The following is a 25,750-nucleotide window of genomic DNA, read 5'->3' as shown; positions in this document are numbered from 1 at the left end:
CATACAGAATAAACTCTTTCTGCAAAATAACTAACTCTTTTTTAAAGCTTTATGATTTATTAATTTGTGTTTTTATAGGATTTGTTTTGGAGTTGCAGACAAAGTATCTTTGATGAAATGAAGAAGAAATTTTCACAGGTGACAACTGAAGTCAGCTATTTAGAGTGATAACCAAGATGCATCATAAGAGCATGATACTCTAGCTGTTTTTGTTAACATGAGCATGAACTACTTAAATTCTTTGCATGTTTTATGGACTAAAAAAAACCTTGTTACATGCAGTCATAACAAGAGAAGCTTTGATATATTTAGTTTTAGGCTACGTCTACACTGGCCCCATAAAACGGAATAGTCATGCAAAGTCAGAATAGGGAAATCCGCGGGGGATTTAAATATCCCCCGCGGATTTAAATAAACATGTCCGCCGCTTTTTTTCCGGCTTGGGGAAAAGCCAGAAAAAGCGTCTAGACTGGTGCGATCCTCCGGAATAAAGCCCTTTTCCGGAGGATCTCTTATTCCTACTTGAAAGTTTTGTGGAGCCAGTGTAGACGTAGCCTTACTGTTTAATTGTACGTTGTCCCTTATGAGCACTTAGTTCTCTTTTGTATGTTTTGTTTTGCCAACACCAAGAAATAAGTGCATTTTTTGGAACCTTAATGTTTGTTTGCTAAAATTTAAAAGCATGGGGTTGTAAACATTAACTCAGTCACATAGGGCCCAAGATCTAGCAAAATAAATTAGAGATTTTGTGGCTCCTAAGTGTTGCCTTGCCTTCATAGTGTATGCTTTATAACTTGTCCACAAACTTGAAGGAGAACTACGTTGTTCGCTCAACCCAGCAGTCTAAATGCTCACAACATAAAGTTGTCGTCATGAATAAAATAACATTTATTTTCATGCACCCTCAAACATCAATTTGGGATTGATGTGTTGCATGCACTCTGAGCTCTCTTAGCCACCATTAGTGCTTTCTGATTCCGGTTCTTTGCAAGAGAGCCAACTGTGGTATGCTAATTGCAACTTTCAGTGAACTAAGTATGGTGTCTCAGAAGTAGATAGTACAGAAAGGGGGAAGTTGTGGTTGCAGAATGGCCAAGAGACTGTCTTGTGGGTTATTGTGGTAGACACGGATGGAAGGAACAAGAGAAGGACTCTGTGGTGAACTATGAAGTATAATCAATATTTTCTACTCCTAACACTCTTGCTGTGATTGATTGATTGGTCATTTTAACTAGGGTGTAAAATCCTGTTTAATCAGTTATCTTAAAAGTAACGTTTAACCAGCTGGATCTTACCAGCAGGTAGTCACTCCAGTCCAACTGGGTTGGAGTGGCCTCCCACATGTGGGCAGGGCCATTGGCCCCCAGTCCTGTAGGGCTGCCAATTGGTTACCAGTAAGCATCACCTGGTAAGGTCACCTGTTCACATCCCGACTTTTAACCAACACCCCAAAGATGTTAGCACAGAAATTGTTGAAGCTCAGTCTGTTAGCCCATGTTTTTTAGGTGTTTCTGTAACACTATTAATACCACTAACTAGCTCTTGGTCTTCAATATTCCTGCAAGTAGAAGTTAATTAGATTACAGTGTACATTGCCTGCCCTATTCCATGGATTAAACCTCTTAAATGTAGGCCGGGCTGCTTGTAGAACATCAGCCAAGGCCAAGACCAAGAAAGTCAGAGGGATGAGCCACTGAAGCAAGCTGCGAGTCTGCTCTGCTTCTCTCTGGCACTCAGTGAGAAAAGCCCTGTAACTACTGGACAGTGTAGCAGTCAAAGTGCCAAGTCTGGCGCTGAGTGCTTCGGGAATGTAGTAAATAAAACTCATCATAAAAATAATCACTACTGAAAAATCACTATATTTGAAAAACTTAAAGCAACAAATAGTCTGATAGCACTTTAAAGACTAACAAAACATGTAGATGGTATCCTGGGCTTTCATGGGCACAGACCATTTCTTTAGATGACTGGTCATCTGAAGAGGTGGGCTGTGCTCACGAAAAGCTCATGATACCATCTACATGTTTTGTTAGTCTTTAAAGTGCTATCAGACTATTTGTTGTTTTAAGTTTTAAGGTCCTCTCCACAGAGAGCGTAGATAGGGTATACTACAGGTTGACCCTCTCTAGTCTAGAACTCTCTGTTCTGGAAGTATCCGTTGCCTGGGATGATTTTAGTTAGCTGCATGTACACTTTTCATGGATGTGGCCAAGTTTCTTGCAGTCACATACATTTTGTTTATAGCCCCCAGTCCTCGCTGTCAGCATTCTATGCTGTAAACCAGTGGTGCTCAACCTTTGTTAATTTGTGACCCCCCCCCCCCACCCCCACCCCGGGGCCAGGAAAATTTTGGTTGAGCAAAATAAAGCTGTCCGGAACATTTTGTTGCAGCCCCTTTAATTTCATCCCCTGCCACTCCCCTCCCCCATCCCCGTGGCCAGCCCAGCTCTGCAACTCCCCTAGAAAACAGTCGTGAAACCAGAGCTAAATAACTCCTACATGTCCTCTAGCAGAATCCTACATGTCCTCTAGCAGCCTAGGAAGCAGTGGAAGTGTTGGTAAACCAGCTAGACAATACTCCCTTCCTGTGGTCCGGAAAAATTCTCTGGTTTGGAACCGATCAAGTCCCAAGAGTGCTGGACTAGAGATTCAACCTATACTCAATTGCTGGCATATGTCTCACTTTCATGGGTTACAATGTTGTTTGTATAGAAATGGAATTTTTTAAAATGTCTTCTGTTTTACTGTCTTAGAACCGAGAAAAATGGTGAGCCACTTTGAGTAGCATTTTGTGTGTCTTACAGAAAGTGAGTTTTGAACAGATGAATTCCAAATCTGATCCCATCTTGTAGAGTTCTTGCTTGCATCATGTCTGGAACTTTGGAATGGCTTTCTTGGGCAATTATTTCTCTCCCCTCTGAGTCTTCAAAAACAACCACCTTCTCATTCTCTGTAAATGGGATTCTGCTATAGAGATTCCTTAGAGCATATTTAATATTTTCTAAGAAAGAAAGAAAGCAGAATTGTGAAACCAATTAAGTGGATCTTTCACTACGAAACCCTTAAGTGTTGTATGTGTGTGTGTTTTTTTTAAATTTTAAAAATGAAAGAGCAAGACAGTTGCAGACACAAGTTTGCCTATGGTGGATGAGACCAATTTTTCTTGTTTCTTTTAATAAAAAGTTTGTGCCAGAATGCTTTTTGCAAATGGCAGAACTTAATTATGCATGGATAAATATACCTGAACTGCAACTTGGAAAACTTCCATTTTGCTACTGCATCTGATGATTTACATACCTTTTTCAGTGAAGGCTTAGTAGAATTGTTCAGTTCTCGTATTCCTTTGTTGTCTTTAGAAAACATACTATGCTGTGATGTTAGCAATCTTAAACCTAAGCTACATTTATTAAATAAGCAAAGTACACCTGATACAGTATCCTTGCTTTTATTTGCTTTCTAACTGTGAAGTTCAGTAATTTTTCTTGTACTTAATTTCTAGCACTTTAGAACTTCGATTTTTTTTTATGTCTGTTTCTAATGACTGATTCATATCTAAAATATGTATGCATCCAAATGCATAGATGTGAAAAGTCTAAATATCTTCAGGAGTTCTAGCTCTGCAGAAGAACCTTAGTTGACACATGTTATGTTGTTTGACATTGATTTTATACTTCCCATGCTTCTAAAATAAAAATTTTAGATTTTATTTTGTAAAAACATAGCAGAATTGTATTTGTAGTAGCTGGAGTATTACAAAGATATATGAAATGAAGAAAAAATTCTCCTTTTAATCTACTGAATAGTTGCTTTCTCTGATTTCAGATAGAAAGTGCTGCTGATGAACCCAGAGTGCTGTGTATAATACAAGATACTACTAATTCTAAGACAGTGAATGAACGTATCACTTTAAACCTGCCAGCTTCTACTCCACTGAAAAGGCTGTTTGAGGATGTGGCCTCGAAAGTGGGCTATGTGAATGGAACTTTTGATTTAGTTTGGGGAAATGGAGTCAATGTTGCAGATATGGTAGGTAATGGCAATCTTTTTTTTTTTTTTTAAAGAAGAAAATTGGATGAGGTGAACATTTGTCAGAATGTATATAAGTACCGTTCTACAAAGTTTTCCCATGCATCTAGTTCCTATAGTGACCCTAAGACCTTGGAAAGTTTCTAGTCAAACACAACCTAGAAAGTTGTTGATGTTCCTAGGCTTAAGTCTGAATGTCTTACAGTTAGTTGATTTCAGTTAGTCTGTTTTGTAGAGTCAGGAGTATTCTAAAAGGAACAGTTACTGAACAAGTGACTGACAAAGTTCTTAATATGATCATTCATATAAATCTGATAATAGGCTTTTTAATAAAAGAATCAGAACAATTAAATCAACACACTTCTCAATTCTATGTAAGAAGCAGATTGTAAAATTATTTTTAGAACTTTCATAGTACAAAGTATTTAAAGCAGCCTCCTTCATAGGGATTTCTTGTTGTCTGAATTTGTAATTCACAGCACTGCTCCTCATGAATTGCGTGCTTTAGTGCTATATATCTTTAAAATGTAAGTTGTAGCTTCATAACTCTAATTTCCATAGAAATTCTGCATAAAACACTTAAACATAGGGGTTGGAGTAGGGTAGCTCTGTTTATTTCCAGCAACTAGAAAAGATAGTGCTTTACGTCCTTCTATTCAGTTGTTTCTGCACGCTAAAATTGTTTGTATTTCAGTAGATGTATGGAAGTTACAGCATACTTGGAGTTACTGTCACCAGCTGCATAAAAATGATTGTATTTGATTGTATTTCAGAATCAATCCTATAGACTAGTGGTTCGTCTCCTGAATAAACTGACAAATTTGCAATACTTATTAAATATTATGGTTAGGATTTGATGTATACACTGGTTTCTCTTGAGGAGTTTCTCTGAACTCCTAAGTTGATACTAAAAGCTGCGTATGTTATAGATGGCAAAGTATTTTCTTTTTCATTGCAGTGTAAGTTATTCGAAATAATATAGTTAAAACACCTTACTGAACTTGTTCACAATCTCTGTTCACAGATAAATGTCTGTTTTATTCTTACAGACTCCTTTGGATCAAACCAATGATAAATCTATTCTTGATGCTGGTTTTGAGGTAGGGAAGAAGAATTTTCTACGGTTGACAGATAAAGATGGGGAACAGCCTCATACAATGTCGGTAAGCCAAAATAAATATATTCATAGCATTTATTTTCTTTTTCAAGCTTTATCAAAGAGAAAATCTTTTATGCCTTATTCTTGTGACAAGATTACTTTATTTTTCCAGCCCTATACCAAGTTTCCCCCTCAAATTGCCAGTGCATCTCAATTACTTGTTTTACTTGTTTGTCCCTACAGTAAAAATACCAGTGATTAAAAATAGTTATTTTCTGTTACTGCTTGACTAAACTTGCCACATTTATATTCAATATTGTTTAAAGACACTTCTTAATAGTATTATCTTAATAGAATCCCAGCTCAGTGTAAGAGTTCTTAATACTACAGAGGGCCTTTAGCGGCAAAGATGTAGCTACTGCTTCAATTTTGTAGGCTTGCATTTTTATTTTTAAAAATCAGGAGAAACAATAAATATTTTAAGTCAGTTTGTTATACAGCCTCTCTCCGAGTTACGAACGAGTTACGGACCGAACACTTGGCTGTAACTTGAGCTGTTCGTAACTCGGATCCCACTGAGTTACATGCGACCGCGCTGTTCGTAAGTGCGGGTCGCATTCGTAACTTGGGGACCGCCTTTATGACCGCTCCATGGGAGCTTTGGTCATAAGTGCAAACAGTCATAACTCGACCGTTCACAACTCAGGGAGCGGCTGTAGTCCATTCTGGGCTGCCACTAGGGATGTAAAATCCAGTGTAAGTGGTTAAATGTGATGTAAGGGGAGTAGACTGGGAGCAGGGCACTCCAGCCCAGCTGGAGCAGCCACTACCTGTTATGTGCCTGGGACTGCTGTGGCTGAGCTGGAGCGCCCTGTCGATGGTGGGTCCCATGGGGCAAGAGTAGCCCTCTGCTGCTGGTGGTAGGTGGGGAACTACTCCAGCCCACTCCCACTGGTTAACCAGAATCAGTAAGCATCACCCGTTAACCTTTCACATCCCTAGCTTCTGCTGAAATGTTTGGAGATTCCTGCTGCGTGAATTTTAGAATTCAAGGAAGTGAAAATAGTAATGGCTTATGCAAACCAGGCATTGGGTAGGCTAGCTACATAAAATGTGCTGCTCTATTAGTATTCCCTTGTCTTAGACCTGTTGAGGCTTTGTTGATCAGATTGTCTCATGTGCTCAGCTTTACAGTATGAACAGATATATTCAGGATAAGACCCTCAAACTCACTCTTGGATTATGAAAGTCAGAATTTGAATCCAGGCTGGGTATTAATATTTTTGGAGGGAATTTTGGAGGGAAATGTGAAGGCTGAGTGTCCAGCAAATTACTGCTGGCTCTTACAGTTTTTGGGTGTAAGTGTACGTGTGCCCAAAACATTGGATTGGTGCATTATAAAACAGGAATAATGTGAAGATTGTTGAACTAAAGAGTTACCAACAGCTATATATAATAGCTTCCAATGATTTGAATTTAACAGTTAAACCACACAAATGAAATGTGGCTTAATTGTCACCACTCAAGCAGTTAAGAGCTATTAATGGAATTGTCATGCTAATTCCACATTTAACCGAAGTTGAGACAGGGATCCCTGAATATGGGGAACAGGTAGCAAAGATCTATGTTTTTAAAGTGCCCAACATAATCTATTATACAAGATTCTTGCAGGCTTATTTTTTCAGAAGTTCTGATGTCTTGGTTATTTCCAAAAAGCCTTTGAAATTCAGCAAATGCAAAAACCGCTGGGCTGCGTCTAGACTGGCATGATTTTGCGCAAATACTTTTTAACGGAAAAGTTTTTCCATTAAAAGTATTTGTGCAAGAGAGCGTCTATACTGGCATGTGCCTTTGCACAAAAGACTTGCTTTTGCACAAAAGCATCTGTGCCAGTGTAGATGCTCTCTTGCGCAAGAAAGCTCCGAAGGCCATTTTAGCCATCAGGCTTTCTTGAGCAATAAATTAACTTGTCTGTCTACACTGGCCCTCTTGCGCAAGAATACTTGAGCAAGAGGGCTTATCCCTGAGCCGGAGCGTTGGAGTATTTGCGCAAGAACCACTGATTTTGTACAGTACAAAGTCAGTGTTTTTGCGCAAATACTCGCTGCCAGTGTAGACAGGCAGCAAGATTTTGCACAAAAGTGGCCGCTTTTGCGCAAAATCTTGCCAGTCTAGATGCAGCCCTGCTGTTTCACATAACATTTTGTTTTAGTTGAGAGAGTCTGTTAAGTAACTGTTTTGCAGGTGACATTTGTGTTCATCAGGTAAATTTTTGGCAGTTCTACTCTGGGGGTTCCACATGGAACAGAAGCCAATTTTGAAGCTCCCATAGTAGATATGTTTGCTACAGTACTGCAAGTTCAGGGTTCAAACCTTACTGATAATGTAGAATAGGATTATTATAATTTACATAATAGAACTTGTTTTAGCTCTTTTCTAAAAAAGCAAACACAACCCCTGGCAATTGCATACATTAATATAGTAATATTTCTTGGCAAAATCAAACACTTGAAAGTTAGGAAATGCCTGATTTACAATTGTCTATTTCATCTTAATTTTTTCCTTATTTGCTGAGGCATCATAATTTTATATAGCTCTGTTAACTGTTTCCACTAGGCATGTGAAAGTATATCCAGCTACACAGTTAACTGATGAATCTGGGCTCATTGATTGTCTGTCTGTCTATGTCTCTCTCTCTCTCAGACAGTGGGGAGAGAGGGGACAGGTGGGAGTTGGTACATGTGGGGAGCTAGTTTTCAAGCCAGCTCCCCATGTGTACCAGCTCCCGCCGATCTGCTTGCCCACTTTCATCCTGCTGCCTCTGTATGAAACAAGGTTTCAGGATGTGGGCTCCAGCTGGACACTGCCTACCTCATGTGGATCCTGGGTGGTGGTGCTGTGGGGCTAAGGCAGGCTCACCCCTGCCCTGGTCCTGCACCACTCCCAAAAGCAGCAAGCAAACTCCATCCCAAGTCCTGTTGTGCCCCCTCTGTTCTGTGGAGATAGGATGCAGGGTGGGAGAGGAGGTACCTTCACAGCAATGCCTGTCTTTTTTTCTTCCCTGCCTTGCACAGCAAGCAGGAGGCTCCCCGGGGGGAGAGTAGAGAGTTCCAAAGCCAATGGCAGGAGATGCATAGCAGTAGGGGGAGAGGGCAGCTGAAGTGCCTGCACTTGATAAGTCTCTTGGCCAAACAAGTCAGGATCACCTGTTAGAGGCTCCAAGATCTACCAGTAGATCCTGATCTACTGGTTGGTGACCACTGCCTTAGTACATAGCATGGATTCTTAATGCAGCAGAAATTAGGAAATGCTTGATTTACTTAACTTTGTTTAACTCTGCAACCTAAATGATTTTTTTAATAGTTCTTTTGCATGATATATATATATAAAAGCTTTACTACTTCTGTAAAAGTTAGTTGGGTTAAATTAATTTTTACATAAAAATCAATGTATTCATATTTTAGGAGGAATCGGGTACAACAGATGATGGTAATCGAGACAGGTTTATAGGCCCTCTACCAAGAGAAGGCTCTGTTGGTGGTTCCAATGATTATGTCTGTCAAAACTACTCATACTCTTCTATCCTGAGTAAATCAGAGACAGGTATGGTGTTCTATCCCACTTTATTTTAATCTATTTAATAAAGGCATCACTAAGCTTTAATTATTTTAAAATAATACTAAAACTCTTTGTTAGCAGGGATATTTATTTTGAAGAGTAAAGAGCCTTTTATTTTAAACCCAGTAAAATGTCTCTTTACTGTTGTTTTGATAGTTCTTACCAGAGCTGTCTTTGGGAAAGGGACAAAAGCATCCCCTTCTTGGTCAATAATGAGATTTTCTCACACAGTGCAATGTTCCTTCAAAAGCAGGGGCTTTTGGTGGGTGGCTGGGAAGGGATTGCTTGGTGCCAGTGTGCTTTTAAAGTTGTAATCCATATCTGCTATTGAATGACTTTCTGTTTCCAATATTTCATCTTTCTTAAACCTCAATGTATAATTTGATTTCCATAGTATTGCTTGTAGGATTACAGTTCATCTGTTCCCTCTTTTTCATGCATTTGTGTGTTCAGCTATTAAAGTAAATCTTCCTGTAACTGAATGGTAACCATATGTCCTTGACTTGTAACTTCACTGAGATCAGTAATATGTTAAGGTTGCAATAAATAGACATTTTTCCTTAGCAGTAGTCCGAAGTTAGGACTGCTCTTGACCTCAGGTGTTCTGTACTGCAGCACTGATAGGTTGAATATATTTGTTATGGCAGTTGTGCTGGTCCAGGCTTTTTTATGTGGGGATCAAGAAAATATGCTAACTGATGTCAAATGTTTATCATCTCATAGACTTTAAGGTCAGAAGGGACCATTATGATCATCTAGTCTGACCCCCTGCACAGTGCAGGCCACAGAATCTCACCCACCCCTCCCAGAATAATCCTCTCACTTATATCTCAGATATTGAAGCCTTCAAATACTTTGAAGACCCCAAGATGCAGAGAATCCTCTAGCTGTGATCTGTACCCCATGCTACAGAGGAAAATGAAAAACCTCCAGGGCCTCTGCCAATCTACCCTGGAGGAAAATAGCTTCCTGACCCCAATATGGCGATCAGCTAAACCCTAAGCATGTGGGCAGGACTCATCAGCCAGACACCCAGAAAGTTCTCTATAGTAACTCCTATCATCCCTCCATTGACCTATTCCCACTGATAATTGAATGGTCAATTAGTTACCAAGATCATGTTATCTCATCAGACCATCCCCTTCATAAAGCCATCTAGTTTAATCTTGAAGCCAGATAGATCTTTTGCCCCCACTATTTCCCTTGGAAGGCTGTTCCAGAACCTCACTCCTCTAATGGTTAGAAACCTTCGTCTAATCTCAAGTCTAAACTTCCTACTAGCCAGCGTATATCCATTTGTTCTTGTGTCCACATTGGTATTAAGTTTAAATAATTCCTCTCCCTCCCTGGTATTTATCCCTCTAATATATTTAAAAAGTGCAATCATGTCCCCCCTCAGCCTTCTTTTAGTTAAGGTAAACAAGCCAAGCTCCTTGAGTCTCCTTTCATAAGACAGGTTTTCCATTCCTCGGATCATCCTAGTGGCCCTTCTTTGTACCTGTTCCAGTTTGAATTCATCCTTCTTAAACATAGGAGACCAGAACTGCACACAGTATTCCAATGCCTTGTATAATGGCACTAACACCTCCTTATCCCTACTGGAAATACCTCGCCTAATACATCCCAAGACCGTATTAGCCTTTTTCACGGCCATGTCACAATGGCGGCTCATAGTCATTTTATAATCAACCAGGACTCTGAGGTCCTTCTCCTCCGTTACTTCCAACAGATGTGTCCCCAGCTTATAACTAAAATTCTTATTAATCCATAACCTTACACTTCTCACTATTAAATTTCATCCTATTGCTATCACTCCAATTTACAAGATCGTCCATATCTTCCTGTGTGATATCCCGATCCTTTTCTGAATTGGCAATACCTCCCAACTTTGTGTCATCCGCAAATTTTATTAGGACACTTCCACTTTTGGTGCCAAGATCAGCAATAAAAAGATTAAATAAAATTGGCCCCAAAACTGATCCCTGAGGAACTCCGCTAGTAACCTTCCTCCAACCCGACAGTTCACCTTTCAATATGACCCGCTGTAGTCTCCCCTTTAGCCAGTTGCTTATCCACCTCTCAGCTTTCATATTAATCCCTATCTTTTCCAATTTAACCAATAATTCTCCATGTGATACTGTATCAAATGCCTTACTAAAGTCGAGGTAGATTAGATCCACTGCATTTCCTGTATCTAAAAAATCGGTTACTTTCTCAAAAAAGGAGATCAGGTTGGTTTGGCACGATCTACCTTTTGTAAAACCATGTTGTAATTTGTCCCAATTGCCATTAGCCTCAATGTCTCCAACTACTTTCTCCTTCAAAATTTTTTCCAGGATTTTACATACTACAGATGTCAAACTAACAGGCCTATAGTTACCTGGGTCGCTTTTTTTCCCTTTCTTAAAAATAGGAACTATATTAGCAATTCTCCAGTCAAATGGTACAACCCCTGAATTTAGAGATTTATTAAAAAATTTTGCTAATGGACTTGCAAGTTCATGTGCCAGTTCCTTCAGTATTCTTGGATGAAGATTATCTGGGCCCCCTGATTTACTCCCATTAAGCTGTTCAAGTTTGGCTTTTACCTCGGATATGGTAATATCTACCTCCATATCTTTAGTCCCATTTGTTAAGTTACCATTATCCCTAAGCTCTTCATTAGCCTCATTAAAGACTGAAGCAAAGTATTTGTTCAGATATTGGGCTATTCCTAGATTATCCTTAACTTCCACTCCATCCTTAATAATTAGCGGTCCTACTTCTTTTTTGTTTGTTTTTTTTCCTGTTTATATGGCTATAAAACCTTTTACTATTGGTTTTAATTCCCTTTGCAAGGTCCAACTCTACCTGACTTTTAGCCTTTCTCACTTTGTCCCTACATGCTCTAACCTCAATAAGGTAGCTTTCTTTACTGATTCCTCCCATTTTCCACTCCTTATATGCTTTCTGCTTTTTCTTAATCACCTCTCTGAGATGCTTGCTCATCCAACTTGGTCTAACACACCTGCCTATAAATTTTTTCCCTTTTCTAGGGATACAGGCTTCTGACAGCTTCTGCAACTTTAACTTAAAATAATTCCAGGCCTCCTCCACTTTAAAATCCATAATTTCTTTAGTCCAATCAACTTCCCTAACTAATTTCCTTAATTTACTAAAGTTAGCCCTTTTGAAATCAAAAACCCTAGTCTCAGATTTATTTTTGTTTATCCTTCCATTTAATTTGAACTGAATTAGCTCATGATCACTCGAGCCAAGGTTGTCCCCTACAACCATTTCATCTTTGAGGTCCTCGCTACTCACCAAAACCAAATCTAAAATCTAAAACCCCCTTGTTGGTTCAGCAACTACTTGATGAAGGAATTCATCAACTAAATACACATATGGTAGATCATCTGAAGTAAGGACAAATTAAATATGTATATATCCCAATTCTGAACTTTTTTCACAAAAAAACCCTATTAATTGCAAAGGGTAGTTCTTTTATATGAAAAGAAACAGAAAGCTATAGAATACATAATTAAATGCCATAAAAACAAATGTCCAAATTCATCTGTGTCCCTGTGTGCCGCAATATATAAGATTTTTTTTTTATTTTACTTTATCCCATATATGGTGCATGGTTTGAAGAAAACTGGCCTGAGTGTCATTTCATAGAGTTCATAATTTAAGCACATAATTCACTCCTCCTTTGAAACTAATAAAACTTGTTATTGAGCTTAGTAGTAGTTTGTAGCTGTTCTTTATGTCTGAGGGAATGCTTACTACTGTTATAATCTGAAAGAGAAGGTTACTCATGTTGGTAGCAACTGACATTCTTCGAGATGAGTGTCCCCATGGGTGCTCCACATGAGGTTGGTGCGCCGCTACCGAGCCTGAGATTGGAGGTTTCAGAGCAGTGTCCCTGGGGCTGCGCATGCGCGCACCTGCAGAAGCACAATCTTAGGTTGCAGGCATTGCGCATGTGCAAGTCGTCCCCCCTTTCCCCCAGTTCCTTCTCAGAGCCCCCCTCCCCTCCCATCCCTCCAGGGACTCTGGCTACAGATGGACTCAGCAGTGCTCCCTAGCTTTTGTGTCTACATGATTATCTCTGTTTAAAACCAAGTTTTTCTCTCCCAGTTGATTGATATTATAGTTAGTTTAAAAAAACCCCAAACCCTAGATTACTGTAAGTTTTTCTCCCAGTTAACCCCTTCTTGCAGTTACCGACTGGTTTCAGAGTCATGCCTGGCTTACCAGGGTTTTAAACGCCGCACCTCATGTAAAGAGCCTATTCCTATATCAAATGGCCATTCACAATGTGTCCACTGCCTCAGAGAGCAGCATATCTCATAGTGGCAAAGCCGGCACTGGATCCCACAGCTGCTTCTCATCCCAGTACTACCTTCCCTCGGTCCCTTGTTTTGGAGACTCTACTAGCAAGAATAGAGAAGGAACGGAGGGAGCTGTGTTGCATGTGTGTCTAATGGACACCAATGGCATGAGGAGATGCCAGGGTGCATGTGGGGTGGGGCACTGCTAGAAAAATCTGAGGTCGCTGACATGAGGATGAACCAGCACTCATAGTGGAGCACCCATGGGGGGGGGGGGGGGAACGGGACACATCTCAAAGAACCACCATTATGCTGAAGCTGAGCAACTCTCTTATGCTGGTGGCTAAGCACAAAGAACCATTGTTCCGAACTCCCCTACTACTTACCAGAACCATCTGTCTCCATGACGACAGACATCTGGTACAGGATGGGGTGCCCACCTATGACCTCAGACGTGCCAGGGCCTGTGGTCCAGCAGCAACAAGAACTTACAAATAAATGTCCTGGAACTCTGTGCAGTCAAGAATGCATGTGTCAAATTTCTCCTTTCATCACCAACAGTCACGCCAGACTATACATAGACAATGTTGCAGCAATGTTTTATATGAATCATCAAGGCAGAGCCCAATCTCGAGCACTTTGCACAGAGGCCATAGCACTTTGGAACTGGTGCCTGAAATATAACATAAATAGTACCTCAATGCACCTTCCAGGCACCCTGAACACAATGGCAGATGCACTTAGCAAAGTCCTCCTGACTGAACACGAATGACAAATGAATTTGCACCTATTGGCGAACATCTTCTGATGGGGTCATCCCACCATAGATCCGTTTGCCCCGCGATCCAACCTTAAATGTCCCCTGTTCTGTTCCAAGGTGGGCATCGGCAAGGGTTCAGTGGGAGATACATTTGGTGGTGAGGAAGGTATGCGTTTCCTCCTATACCCCTGTTGAACAGAGCAGGATTAATAAAAGCAACTATCTATCCCTAATCAACTCTGTCTTGAAGCAAATCCACAGCCCTCTTGGGCCCTGGCCCTGTGACTTGATACCATTGAACCAAATCTCCACTTGCTATGCTTGGGTGGTTCTCTGAGCTAGAAATGACTTGGTCATGAAACGTACAAATGGTCCTTCTACACAGTATGGAAATTATTGCAAGGCCCATTTGTTTAAAGATGCAGTAGGGTGCAGAACACCTGTAAGACTTATCTTCAAAAAAGGAAAACATTCTTGACATAGTATGTATGCCACTGGGTAGCTCCTTCAACATCCTCCTTACCTACCATCCTTGACTACCTTTTGCATCTTTAAACAAATGGGCCTTGCAATAAGTTCCATTAAAGTTAATCTTGCTGCTATTACTACCTTCCACTCTGAGACAAATCATCCATATTTGCACATCCACTCACCAAGAGGTTTATAAAGGGTCTTCAGGCACTTCATCCAGACATCAATTCACCAACGCAACCATGGGGCCGTCCTTTAGTATTGAATGCTCTGACTCGGCCGCCTTTCAAACCAGTGGCCACCACCTCATTATTACATTTATCCATGAAAACTATTTTCCTTTAGCCATTACTGTGGCGAGATGGGCAGGAGAGATTGCAGCCCTAATGGCCCCCCCCCCACTTTTTTCAAGACAAGGTCACTTTACGTATCCATCCCAAATTCCTCCCCAAGGTACACTCATCCTTCCACCTCAATCGGACAATACAACTTCTCGCCTTCTTCCCCAAACCACATGCTAATGAAAATGCACACCCTTCACCTGCGCAGGGTGCTGACTTTTTACCTTCAATGAACTAAATCTTTTTGAGCGTCTCCAAGACTGTGTCGATAGCAAACCACAATAAGGGCCGGGATGTCTCATCACAGACACTTTCCCACTGGATCTCTGATCGTATCAAGCTTTGTTACGCAGTGTCAGATGTGCCACCTCCAGATATCATACGGGCATGCTGACCAGAGCCATGGCTACCTCAATAGCATTCCTCCACAAAGTACCCATAAGAGACATTTGCACAGCTGCTACATGGTCCTCTGACCACACATTTGCAAAGCACTGCACGTTTGCACAGGGACCTCTCTCCAACCTAAAACTAGCGAAGCCAGTTCTTTCCACTGTTTTTCTGACAGATCCAAAATCCCTACCACTCTAAACAAATAGCTTCGTAGTCACCTCATGTGGAGCATCAATGGGGACGTCTCTCAAAGAAGAGGAGGTTACTCACCTCAATGGTAACTGATATTCTTCAAAATGAGTGTCCCAATGGGTGCTCCACAACCCTCCCTTTGGGTGTGTAGCCCCTTAATTCGAACTAGTAGGAGGCTAGCCCTCCCCAGGTTTCCCTGGTGGCCACTCTGGCCAACACCAGGGAAACTCTACTGCCCCCCTCCTGGCCCTGGACCCCTTAAAGGAGCACAGGCTGGCTACGGTGCCCGTGCCAGGTGCAAGCCTGCCAGCACCCAGCCAGCAGACCCTGCACCTGGCACGGCTCGAGCCACCCACCCGATGCCCCCCAGCCCTCCCCCTCTTCCCGGGACCAGGCTGGAGGCACCCGGGAGCTTGCCCGGGACCGCAAGAGGCGGGCACCCGCCTGGGCTAGTGCGGACATCGTGGACCACGTCCACGAGCTCCGCACTAGGCACAGGAAAGTGGCCGGCTAGGGCAGGAGAGCTGCCAGCCTGGCCATCCAGGAGCAGGTGTGCATGAAAATCAAGGTGATCCACTGAGACCCCCGACCCTGAGCCCTGAGCTTACAATGGCCGTCCTGGGTCAGACCAAAGGTCCATCTAGCCCAGTAGCCTGTCTGCCGACAGTGGCCAACCCTAGGGACCCTGGAGGGGATGGACCGAAGACAGTGACCAAGCCATTTGTCTCGTGCCATCCCTCTCCAGCCTTCCACAAACCTTGGGCAGGGACACCACTCCTACCTCCTGGCTAATACCACTCCATGGACCCAACCTCCATGACTTGCTCTCACTTCCCTTTAAACTCTGTTCTAGTTGTAGCCTTCACAGCCTCCTGCAGCAAGGAGTTCCACAGGTTGACTCTTTGCTTTGTGAAGAACAACTTTCTGTTACTAGTTTGAAGCCTGCTACCCATTCCTTTCCTTTGGTGTCCTCTAGTCCTTCTTTATGGGAACTAATGAAGAACTTTTCTGTATGCACCGTCTCCACCCAACTCCTGCTTTTAGAGACCTCTATCCTGTCCCCCTTCCTTCTCCTCTTTCCTAAGCTGAGAAGTCCCAGTCTCTTTAGCCTCTCTTCATATGGGACCTGTTCCCAACCCCTGATCATTTTAGTTGCCCTCCCCTCTCCCAGCCTCTCTCTTCCCCTCTCCCACCTCCTTTTCCCAGTCTCCCCCAGTTTTGTTCAATAAAGACAGATTCCATTTTTGAACACAATTGTCCTTTATTTTGTACATCAAGAAGAGGGGCTAGGGAAGGGTAAGTGGAAGGAGGTGAGGGAAGAATGAGGTACGCGCCCCCGATGGGGAGGACTGGGCTGGCTCTGCTGGCTTCTGGGGGTGGAAGCTCTCCTGCAGCCCCCCAATTGCCTTCTCTCCCCAGATGGCAGCCTGCGGCAAGTGCAGCCGGTCTGATGGCCAAGTGTTGTGATGTGCTCAGTGTAGGTACTCTGGGCAATCCAAGCCAGGACTGCTTTGCAAGCGGGGAACCCCTGAGAACTGTCTGTCCAGGGTGGGGGTCGGGACACTTTAAGCACAGCCCTCGGCTAGCCTGAGACAGCATCTCCATGCTCTAAGTCCTCCTCTGATGCCCTGCCGGCACTGCTTCCAGCCATCCTTAAGCCTGGTTCAGGGTCCACTTAATGTCCACTTAATTAGCAAAACGCTAATTCGAACTAGTTTTTAGTTCTAGATGCGTTAGTTCGAATTAGCTTAGTTAGTTCGAATTAGTGCTGTAGTGTAGAAATACCCTAAGTGTGTGCATGCGTAGCCGCAGGGATGCTGCTCTAATATCTCCAATCTAAGGCTTGGTCATGGCGCACCAACCTAATGTGGAGCACCAATGGGGACACTCATCTCGAAGAACATCAGTTACCATTAAAGTGAGTAACCTTCTCTTTCAGATGATGTCTGAGGGAATGATGATTACTGTTAAATGACTGTTAAATTTGCTATTTTGCTTTTAATCACACCAAATTGTAGATCTCCCCTCCTATCCCCCTCGTCTCAAGTGTAAATTATTCTTGTTACAAATTTTTCGAACTGTAGGTTATAGTAGTATCTAGTAAAACTTGAACATTTACTTTAACATTTTACAATGTCATTGGTACAAGGAAATTTTGGGAAATTGAATGCAAAAATGTTTTTACTATACATCTTCAGTGCTGTCCCAGACTTCATAATAATTAGCACAAGAATTCTTGCCTAGGGATGTTAAAATGTGTGAAATTAATGAACTGTATACCTGGTGAAATTTTCAGCAGTTACACGGGCAGCAGCTGGTTCTTGCATGCCACCCTGCTCTTAGGGAGCCGATTCTTGCCATGTAGTACTGCCTCTTGATATAGAGGCAGCAACATGGGGTGACTGGTGGCTCTCCGGGAGCTACACCGTGTAGCTGTTTCAGTAACTGATAAGTATGACCTTTAAATCACTACACTCTTGGATCTCTACCCTTGCCATGTCTTCACTTTTTTATAGTGAAATGTGTATTGTTTTAATGAGTACTTGTATTTGAGGTAATATTGGTTCTGTAATCATTCTTTCTTGTCAGTTGCATATTAGCTTTCTTTTGGTAGGTGTGGATACTGTTTTGTGTTTCCAACTCAAACTCTTATTTGTATGTTTTTTTAGGTTATGTGGGGTTAGTAAATCAAGCAATGACTTGCTATTTGAACAGCTTATTGCAAACACTTTTCATGACTCCTGAATTTAGAAATGCATTATACAAGTAAGTATTTTTTTCATAGAAACAAGATTGTGTCTTAATGTTGACCTATTTAGAAAACTAATGTAATAGTCTTTTATTTTGCCACAGATATGCTGCCATGGCATATATATTTCTTTCATGTTAGCTCTCCTACTTTGAAATGAAAATGTCTAAACTGAGGTCACAGTTTCGGGTGATGGGGTGCATTTATTTCCAAGATGGGTAAACATAAGGAGCACGGCTTGTGAGAAGAACAAAGAATGATCTTGTCTCAAGAACACATTTATTTTCTTTATCTTTTCCTCTTTATATTCTAGATCAGACTTAGTTATCTGGCTACTTAGAAGTTTTAGTCACTAGCCGAACCTACAGCTGTTCTCTGATCACACTTGTTGCAACTTCCCCATGCTCTTAAAGCTAACAACAAATTTACAATAACCTTACTTATAAATAAAAGCTCTGTCTCTTAAGTAGTGACTTTTGTGCCTGGGAGTAAGCTTTCTTGGCAACTGGCCCATAACTGTGGAATGTGGGTCAAGAAGAAATCTGTGTCCGAGAACTTCTACATTGTTAGGTTAAAAAAAAAGTCATCTTTCTTCCAATAACTTGAGCAAAATCACATGCTTAAGAACAAATACCTCAGGCTATTCCAGGAAGCCCTAAAATCACTTCGAAATTCTGAGCAAGTTAGAGCAACACAAGAATCTGTCACTTAAATTAATTTGTAAACCTGTTAGAGAAAAGTAGTAGGTGTTGTCTAAATGTCTTGTACACCTACATCCAAATCAATGTGCCTAAGTCTAATGTCTAGTTTTTTCCCATAGGATAGATGGGTCCTAAGCATAAATGATAGTTGTCATTCATATGATCTTTGCAAAATGGGTTTGTCAAGTGCTTGCTCAGGTCCATTCAACATAGGGGTTGTGTGTGCTTGCCACATGCACTGGTGCTGGAAAATTTTTCCTCAGCAGTACCTGTAGGTGACTGGGCTCAGCGTCCCCTGGAGTGGCGCACACATGCTGTGCTATATAGGATGCTCCTAGAGCCCCTCCTTCCTCTGTTCCTTTTTGCCACTAGTGACGGTGCTTGGAACACACTGCTCCAGCCTTAGCTGTAGTGTTAGTCATTCCCTCTATTCAATTGTAAGTAGTTTCCCATTTGGGAGAGAGTAATTATCAGTTAGTCAAAAATGTAAGATTTGCAGCTCTTTCCACCCCACGATAATAAAAAAGAGGAGCATTTCACTAGAGGTGCTGCTTATGGAGTTTTCCTTAGTTCCGCAAGAGCCTCACTCAGTTTTGATGCCGAGCCCTGGGCATACTTGAAGACACAACCTAGGAAGCCTAAGAAGGCTGCCAAGGACAGCTCTCCCATGTCTTGAAAGGAGAAGGCCAAGAAGGGGGACCATCCCACAGAGTGCTCCAAGGACAGGATTTCAGTACAGTCTGACCAGCCCAGCCTAGCCCAATCTCTGCTGCCTGCTGATGATGTGCAGACCCCATCCATGCTGTAGGCCTTCCAAGTGACGCAGGATGTACTTAACATGCTGGTACTGTCATTGGTAGGACCAGCCAGGCCCAGGGGGAAACTGCCCTTTACAATTTGGTTGCCGCCTGATGCTGTCACTCATCGGTATGCCCCTTGTCCCATCATATCGATGCGGAACTTGCCACAGTGACATGCTTAGTTTCCAGCACTCCTTAAGTTCGTGTGCAGGCCTTCAAGACACTCACTCAATGGCTACAGTGGCACGGTTGTGAGACTGGCTCCTCATACGGCTCTCGCTTCACTATGCCCTACTCGCCTTCTCCACAGCACCGCTCCCCCCGCTGCTGCTACTCACCAGCACCAAGTAGCTCTGGTCCTTGTACCTGCTTGTATGGGTTCAGATCCACAGACCCACATCTCTGCACCAGAGATCTCCTTCTTGATGCAATCCCTCAAAGGATTGTAGGAGCCCGCATACCACATGCTCCAGCCCCTTACTCAGTCATTGAGATCATCGTCAGCACCATGATTTCAGCACTGAAGAGACTATATTACATGCTCCAGGTCACGGGGCCTCCACTAGTGTCCACTCAGCAGGTGCCATCTCAGCCTCAGCGTCCCTAGTGCAACCCTTGGCACCATGCCCAGAACTGTACAACCTGGTACCACAGGTGGCCTTCCCAATGCACCCCTTGGCCTCAGCCACAGTGGCAATACCCTTAGATGGGGCTTTCCTTGGCACCCTCCATAAGCTGGGTCCAGGCACCGGAGGCAAGTGGGCATCTCACCCCGCAGTTGGAAGAAGGGGTAAGGGGACCATCTGCTGTCCTTGGAAGAGGACTTGGGGGGAGGGGGAGCAAGCTTCATCTTCCTCCTCACATGTGGCCATTGTAGCCCCACCTCCTATGGTTGCTCCTGATGATACAAAAACCCACGAGGACTTCCTCAAGAGCATAGCAACAAACTTCCTTCTCCAAGCAGAGGAAGTCCAGGAGGTCTCTGACTCCCTCATTGAGTTCCTGGGAGAGGAGGCACCTGCATGAAGGGGGGCCAAGATTGCCAAGGTGCTCTGGCAAACCCTCTTTGAGAGAGGAGATATAGATAAGGGGAAGAACCTTGTACCTGCCAAGGGCCATGACTACTTATATACCCACCTGCCACGCTGCTCCTTGTGGGTCACTGATTCTACCCCCAGGGAGTTGGAAGGTCAAATCACCCCCACACCAAAGAATAAGGATTTCAGAAGTCTTGACTTGTTTGAAGAAAAATATATTTTTCTTCCAGTTTTCAACTCTGTGGCAAACCATTCGGCCCTGTTCACCTGATAGGACCTCAGCTTGTGGCAGTCCAGGCCAAGTTTGAGGCTTTACTCTCTGAAGCATCCGAGAAGGACTTTAAAGTGCTGTTGGACAGGGGCACTGTCATAGTGAATGTGGCTCTGTAGGCTGTATCAAACACAACAGACTTGGCAGCACTGTCCATGCTTCTAAAATCTCCATGAGGAGCGCTGTTTGAGTACTTCTGTTGTGTCACTGGAGGCCCAGAATTCTATCCAGGGCCTCTCTTTAGATTGCATGGCTGTTTCTGAAACACAGATACCAATTTGCATAGGCTCAAGTACTCCTGCATTATCCTAAAAACTTTTTGGGGCTCTACATGCCATGACCGGAGTGGAAAAAGTTTGAGCCCCAGCCCGCTCAACCCAAGATGTAACACACCCAACAGGACCTGCTGCAGGGGCACTCAAAGCTTTTCTGCAAAAGGCAGGGTCGTCAACCACAGTCAAATTCTCATTCCTCATCAAGCCAGCTGAAGCCCTCTGGCAAGTATGCCTTTTGAGGGTGCGCCCAAGGGCGACCCTAGCAGACTTTTCGGATCCTCCCCATCTCTTTGCTTCCCATCTCCACCCCTTTTTCCCAGCCTGAGATTGTCAGACCATTGTGTCTTTTCCCTGGTGCAGGATGGCTATACACTCCAGCTGATCTCTTACCCCCTTTCCACCCTACTTCCCCATCCCTCTTCAAGGATCCTTCTCACAAGTAACTTCTTGTGGAGTTGCTCCATCTGGGAGCAGTGGAGGAGGTGCCTGCCTGGTTCCACAAACAGAGTTTTTACTTTTGATAATTTTTTAAATCCCCAAAGCCAGATGGAGGTAAGATGCAACCACTATCCATTTGCAGTGCTCTCCTTTGGCTTAGCCATAGCACCCAGAGTATTCACAAAGTGCATGTCGGTGGTAGCAACTTACTTGGATCCTTAGATAACTCAGGTATTTCCCTGCCAGAATGTCAAGGGCTGTTCACAACCAAAGGTCCACCAAGACATTGCTCTTCTCCTCCCCACGTGTCATAGTCATCAGTGGAAAGTCATTAGTGCCACACAAAGAATCGTGTTCATTGGGGTGGTACATGACTCTACTGTAGTCAAAATGTCCCTCCCTTGAGACATGTTTAAGGCACTGCGTGACTAAGTTTGGCAGCTGTCCCTTGCCCCTTTGACAGTCATGAGAGCCTGTGCGTCCTCAGCGGCATGGGGGCATGCATTCACTGTAGTGCCTTTGGTAGGGCCAAGGTGTGTCCATTTCAGCTTTGGCTGGCATCAGTGTACTGCCCAGCATGGCACTCCCTTGACCGGGTAGTTGTGGTGCCACTGCACAGCCTCCTCTCTCTATCATGGTGGATGGAACCACACAATCTCCTCACTGGTGTCTCATTTAGCAGGCCCAGCACTCGGTGTAATTGGTTTCTGATGCCTCAGACCAGGGGTGGGGAACTTGTCACATCACTCCAAACTTAAGATCAGTGGTCCCGGAACAAGAAAACCCTCCACATGTACGTCAGAGCACAGGGTGGTCAGATGTGTGTTTTCCTCACTTGTGTGGCACCAGTGGTCTGTAGTCTCATAGACAATACAACATCCATGTTTACATCAAAAGGCAGGGAGTAGTCTGCTTGATATTGTTCTGGGAGGAAGCAATCCAACTGTATGACTTGTCCTCCATATCTCACTGGAGGCACGCCACCTTGCCAGAGCATGCAACATAGTTGCAGATCATCTGAGCAGAGAATCATCTCATCACGAGTGGTCTTTCCATCCAGCCGTAAACCTCATGCTCTTGAGACTGGAGCTATCCCCAAATGAATCTGTTTGCAACACAGCTAATCATACCAGCATGGCTGTGCCAGCACTAATTTGGCACCCTCATGAGCTTCCTGCCGCAGGCTCCTTGCCTGTTGCAGTGTAGCTGGACCTTTTGTCCCAGGAGCAAGTTGTCATCTTCACCTGGACTTTCGGCCATTCACCTCATGACGCGTCTGCTCCATGGTTGAGCCAGTGGAAGTGCAGCCTGTCCTTGAAAGCAGAAACCCTTCAACCAGATTGACCTACATGGCGAAGTGGAAGCAGTTCTCAGCCTGAGTGTCCCAGTAAGGGATTATAGCTACAGTTGATCCTCAACTATCTCTTACACTTGAAACATGAGCTTCTCATGCTCGCCTTGGTCAAAGTTCATTTGGCTACAATTTCTGCCTTCTATGTGCCGAAACAACGGCACTCAGTTTTTCTCGCACCATTTCATGCCTTCTTTCTGCTGTGCTTGGAAAGGTTATTTCTGTAGGCCCCAGCTCCTCCTTTTCAATGGGATCTAACCTGGTTCTTGCAAGGCCCACTGTTCCCCTGTTTGAGCTGCTGGCTTCCTTCCCCCTTTCACTGATGTCACTTAAGGTGGTTCCTTTGAGTGGATGTTCCATTCAGGTGTCGGTGCATCCTCATGCCAGCAATCGAGGATTTTTAGCCTACCAGTGCCTTCCCGTGTTGTGCATGTCACCATCTTGTGCTGTTTTTTTCTGTTAGTTGCATGATGCGTGGGTCCCCTCTGTTCCTTTTCTGCTGTCCTTGGCAGAAGACAGAGTTTCAGAGCAGTGCTTTTCTGACTGAAAAAAGAGGAAAAAATTAGTGAGTAGTTTGTCAGCCCTAGCTTTTCTTAAAAAAAAAAAAAAAAAAAAAAACCACACAAACAAACCACACTCTGTGTGTTTTCTTGTTTTCTCCAAGCTTTGTGCACCCCAGTTCTCTTTACCATACTGGGTTCCCCTGGCATTAAAAAAATGACTCATGCAGAGCCCCTCTACCTGTTTCAAAAAGGCATGCCTCCTGCATAAAAGGCCTGGGCGAGGGCCATGTGGCGCAGAATGCCAACATTGCCAGAGTATGAGCACCAGGGTGAGAGAAGACCAGGAAATGAGGCTCAAGAACTTGCTGTGGGTGAAATCCCTTCAGCTGCAAGAGTCAGAGACAGCAGTGCCTTTAGACTCTGCAGAAAAGAGCCAATTCTCCTCCTCCATGGGATTCCCATAGGCCCCGGGCTTCTCCAGCATGGACCTTGCCATGCTGTTGACATAGTCTGCCACGTGTTCACCAGTGCAATCCATCTCCGGCACAGAGGAAAGAGGAAAACTAGCTCCACATCATTGTCTGACACTGGCTCTCACCTGGCATCGACTAAAGTGGATATGCTGCTGCCACCTGCACTAATGGACACTGCAGCACCGGCAGAGTCTTCTGCTTCCCACCACATACCAGCACCAAAGGGCTCAAAGCCTACAACCCAGAAGATAGACGCAGTGCTGAACACTACAGCCACCAGCCCCATCACCACTGGTGCCAGTAAATGTTTCACTCCCTCCCCACAATTAAGGAGACTAGCCCACACCGTCGTTCTTCTGAGAACATCTCTTCTTCGAGTGGTGTCCCCATGGGTGTTCCACTGTAGGTGTCTGGCTCGTCCTGGTGCCGCAGACCAGAGACTTTGAATAGCTGTGTTCAGCTGGACTGTGCATGCACATTCAGCATCTCACTGTTTGCGCCTTTTGCTCATCTGGCTCCCGCCAGTTCCCGTCAACCGTCCTCGATTGCAGACGGAGCTCCTCTCTTCTCTTTGTCTAGTCAGTTTTTCCTGTGACTAATTATATGCTCCAAATAGTTACTGTTTTTAGAGTTTTGTCTAGTTTTAAAAAAAAAGACTTTTTGATTGTTCTGCAGCTTTTTGCCACCTAAGAAGGAAAAAAAAGAAACAAAACAACAAAAGAGACGATACTTAGCTCTAAGCTGTGAGGGAGTATTGCAGGCAGGCTTCACAATGCCTGGTTCACCAGGTTTTAAAAAATGCTCTCTTTGCCATGAGGCTGCGCTAGCCTCTGACGGCCATGCGGCCTGTATTCATTGTTTGGGTGAGACACGTGTGCCACAAGTGCACCCGCTGTTCTAAATTAACTACCAGGGGACAGAGATGCGCCTCAAGTTGATTCTGTTTGATAAAGTGCTTCAACCCACGGACCTCACCCCAATGTTGAGGTCAGACTTGGGCAGAGAAGTGCAGAGCTTCTTCTCCGAGGGTGGCCACTGTGAAAAAGATAAGGGTGTCTCGCACTCGCGCCCTACCCGCCAACCCGACCAGCAGAATCAGCAGAGGGGATAAACTTGGCACGTCCGGCATGGTCCCTGTGACCTCTAAAGCATTTGTGAACACGAAACCTAAAAAAGTGATAACCCTGCCACTGACCATCATGCACCACCGGCACCGAGATCAGCAGTGGCACCGGAGACTCAGGCTAGCAGGCCTTCCGAGTTGTTCTCAGTACCAATGATGCCGCTACCATTGGCGGCGCTGGGTTGCTCAGTGCCAGTGTTGGCACCGCAGGCATCAGCACCACCGGCACCGCAGACATTGGCACCGGACGATGTTGACACAGCAGCGCAGCAAATAACTGCACGGAGTGGCACAGCATCAACACAAAGGAAAGCCACTGATAAGACATGCAATCGTCAAAGCCTTATTTCTCCTTCTCTGACCTCTTCTCCAGAACCGTTTCCCTCGCTGCTGACACATCATTCTCCCACACACAGTAAATATCGATGCTGGCTCAGCAACATTCCTTACTCCCCTCAATGGAGTCCTCTATCTCTGTATTGAGAACCGCTGCGAGACCATGGGAGACACTATTACAGATATCGTTCCATTTCTCCATCACCTTCCTCAAGGTGTGCTTCCCATACTTTCCTCGTTCACCTGTGCGATCTTCTCATTCAGTATATTACAGGTGGCACGGCAGCATCATATCCTCTAGATCAGGCATGTCCAAAGTCCGGCCCGCGGGCTAATTGCGGCCCGTGTTCCGATTTAATATGGCCCCCGCTTCCTCCCCCTCTCCTGGCTCCCCGGCGCTCTTTTGAACTGGAGCGCCCAGCGCGCCGCTTCCGGCCGCGCCGCCGCCGCCCATGGCCTCCGCGGTCCTAGAGCCTGCCC

General features: G+C 44.0%; 1 protein-coding gene across 4 annotated transcripts in view; it reads left to right on the top strand.

The window, feature by feature from the left end:
* The window catches only part of USP47 (ubiquitin specific peptidase 47), a 170,042-nt gene that overhangs the window by 29,053 nt on the left and 115,239 nt on the right, over positions 1-25,750 (top strand). For 2 of the 4 annotated variants that reach the window (XM_075927891.2, XM_075927890.2), the window contains exons 2-6: positions 79-138; positions 3,823-4,026; positions 5,076-5,189; positions 8,590-8,728; positions 17,883-17,979. In XM_075927891.2, coding sequence (XP_075784006.2) covers positions 79-138; positions 3,823-4,026; positions 5,076-5,189; positions 8,590-8,728; positions 17,883-17,979 — 614 coding nt within the window. Of the gene's footprint in view, positions 1-78; positions 139-3,822; positions 4,027-5,075; positions 5,190-8,589; positions 8,729-17,882; positions 17,980-25,750 lie in introns of those variants that run through there. The other 2 variants (XM_075927892.2, XM_075927894.2) reach the window with 2 other exon arrangements.

The sequence above is a fragment of the Pelodiscus sinensis genome, chromosome 5 (assembly GCF_052426305.1).
Source record: "Pelodiscus sinensis isolate ZL-2025 chromosome 5, ASM5242630v1, whole genome shotgun sequence".
NCBI classification, from domain to species: Eukaryota; Metazoa; Chordata; order Testudines; family Trionychidae; genus Pelodiscus; species Pelodiscus sinensis.
Note: the sequence above shows the minus strand (reverse complement) of the source record. Positions and strands in the feature narration are given on the sequence as shown.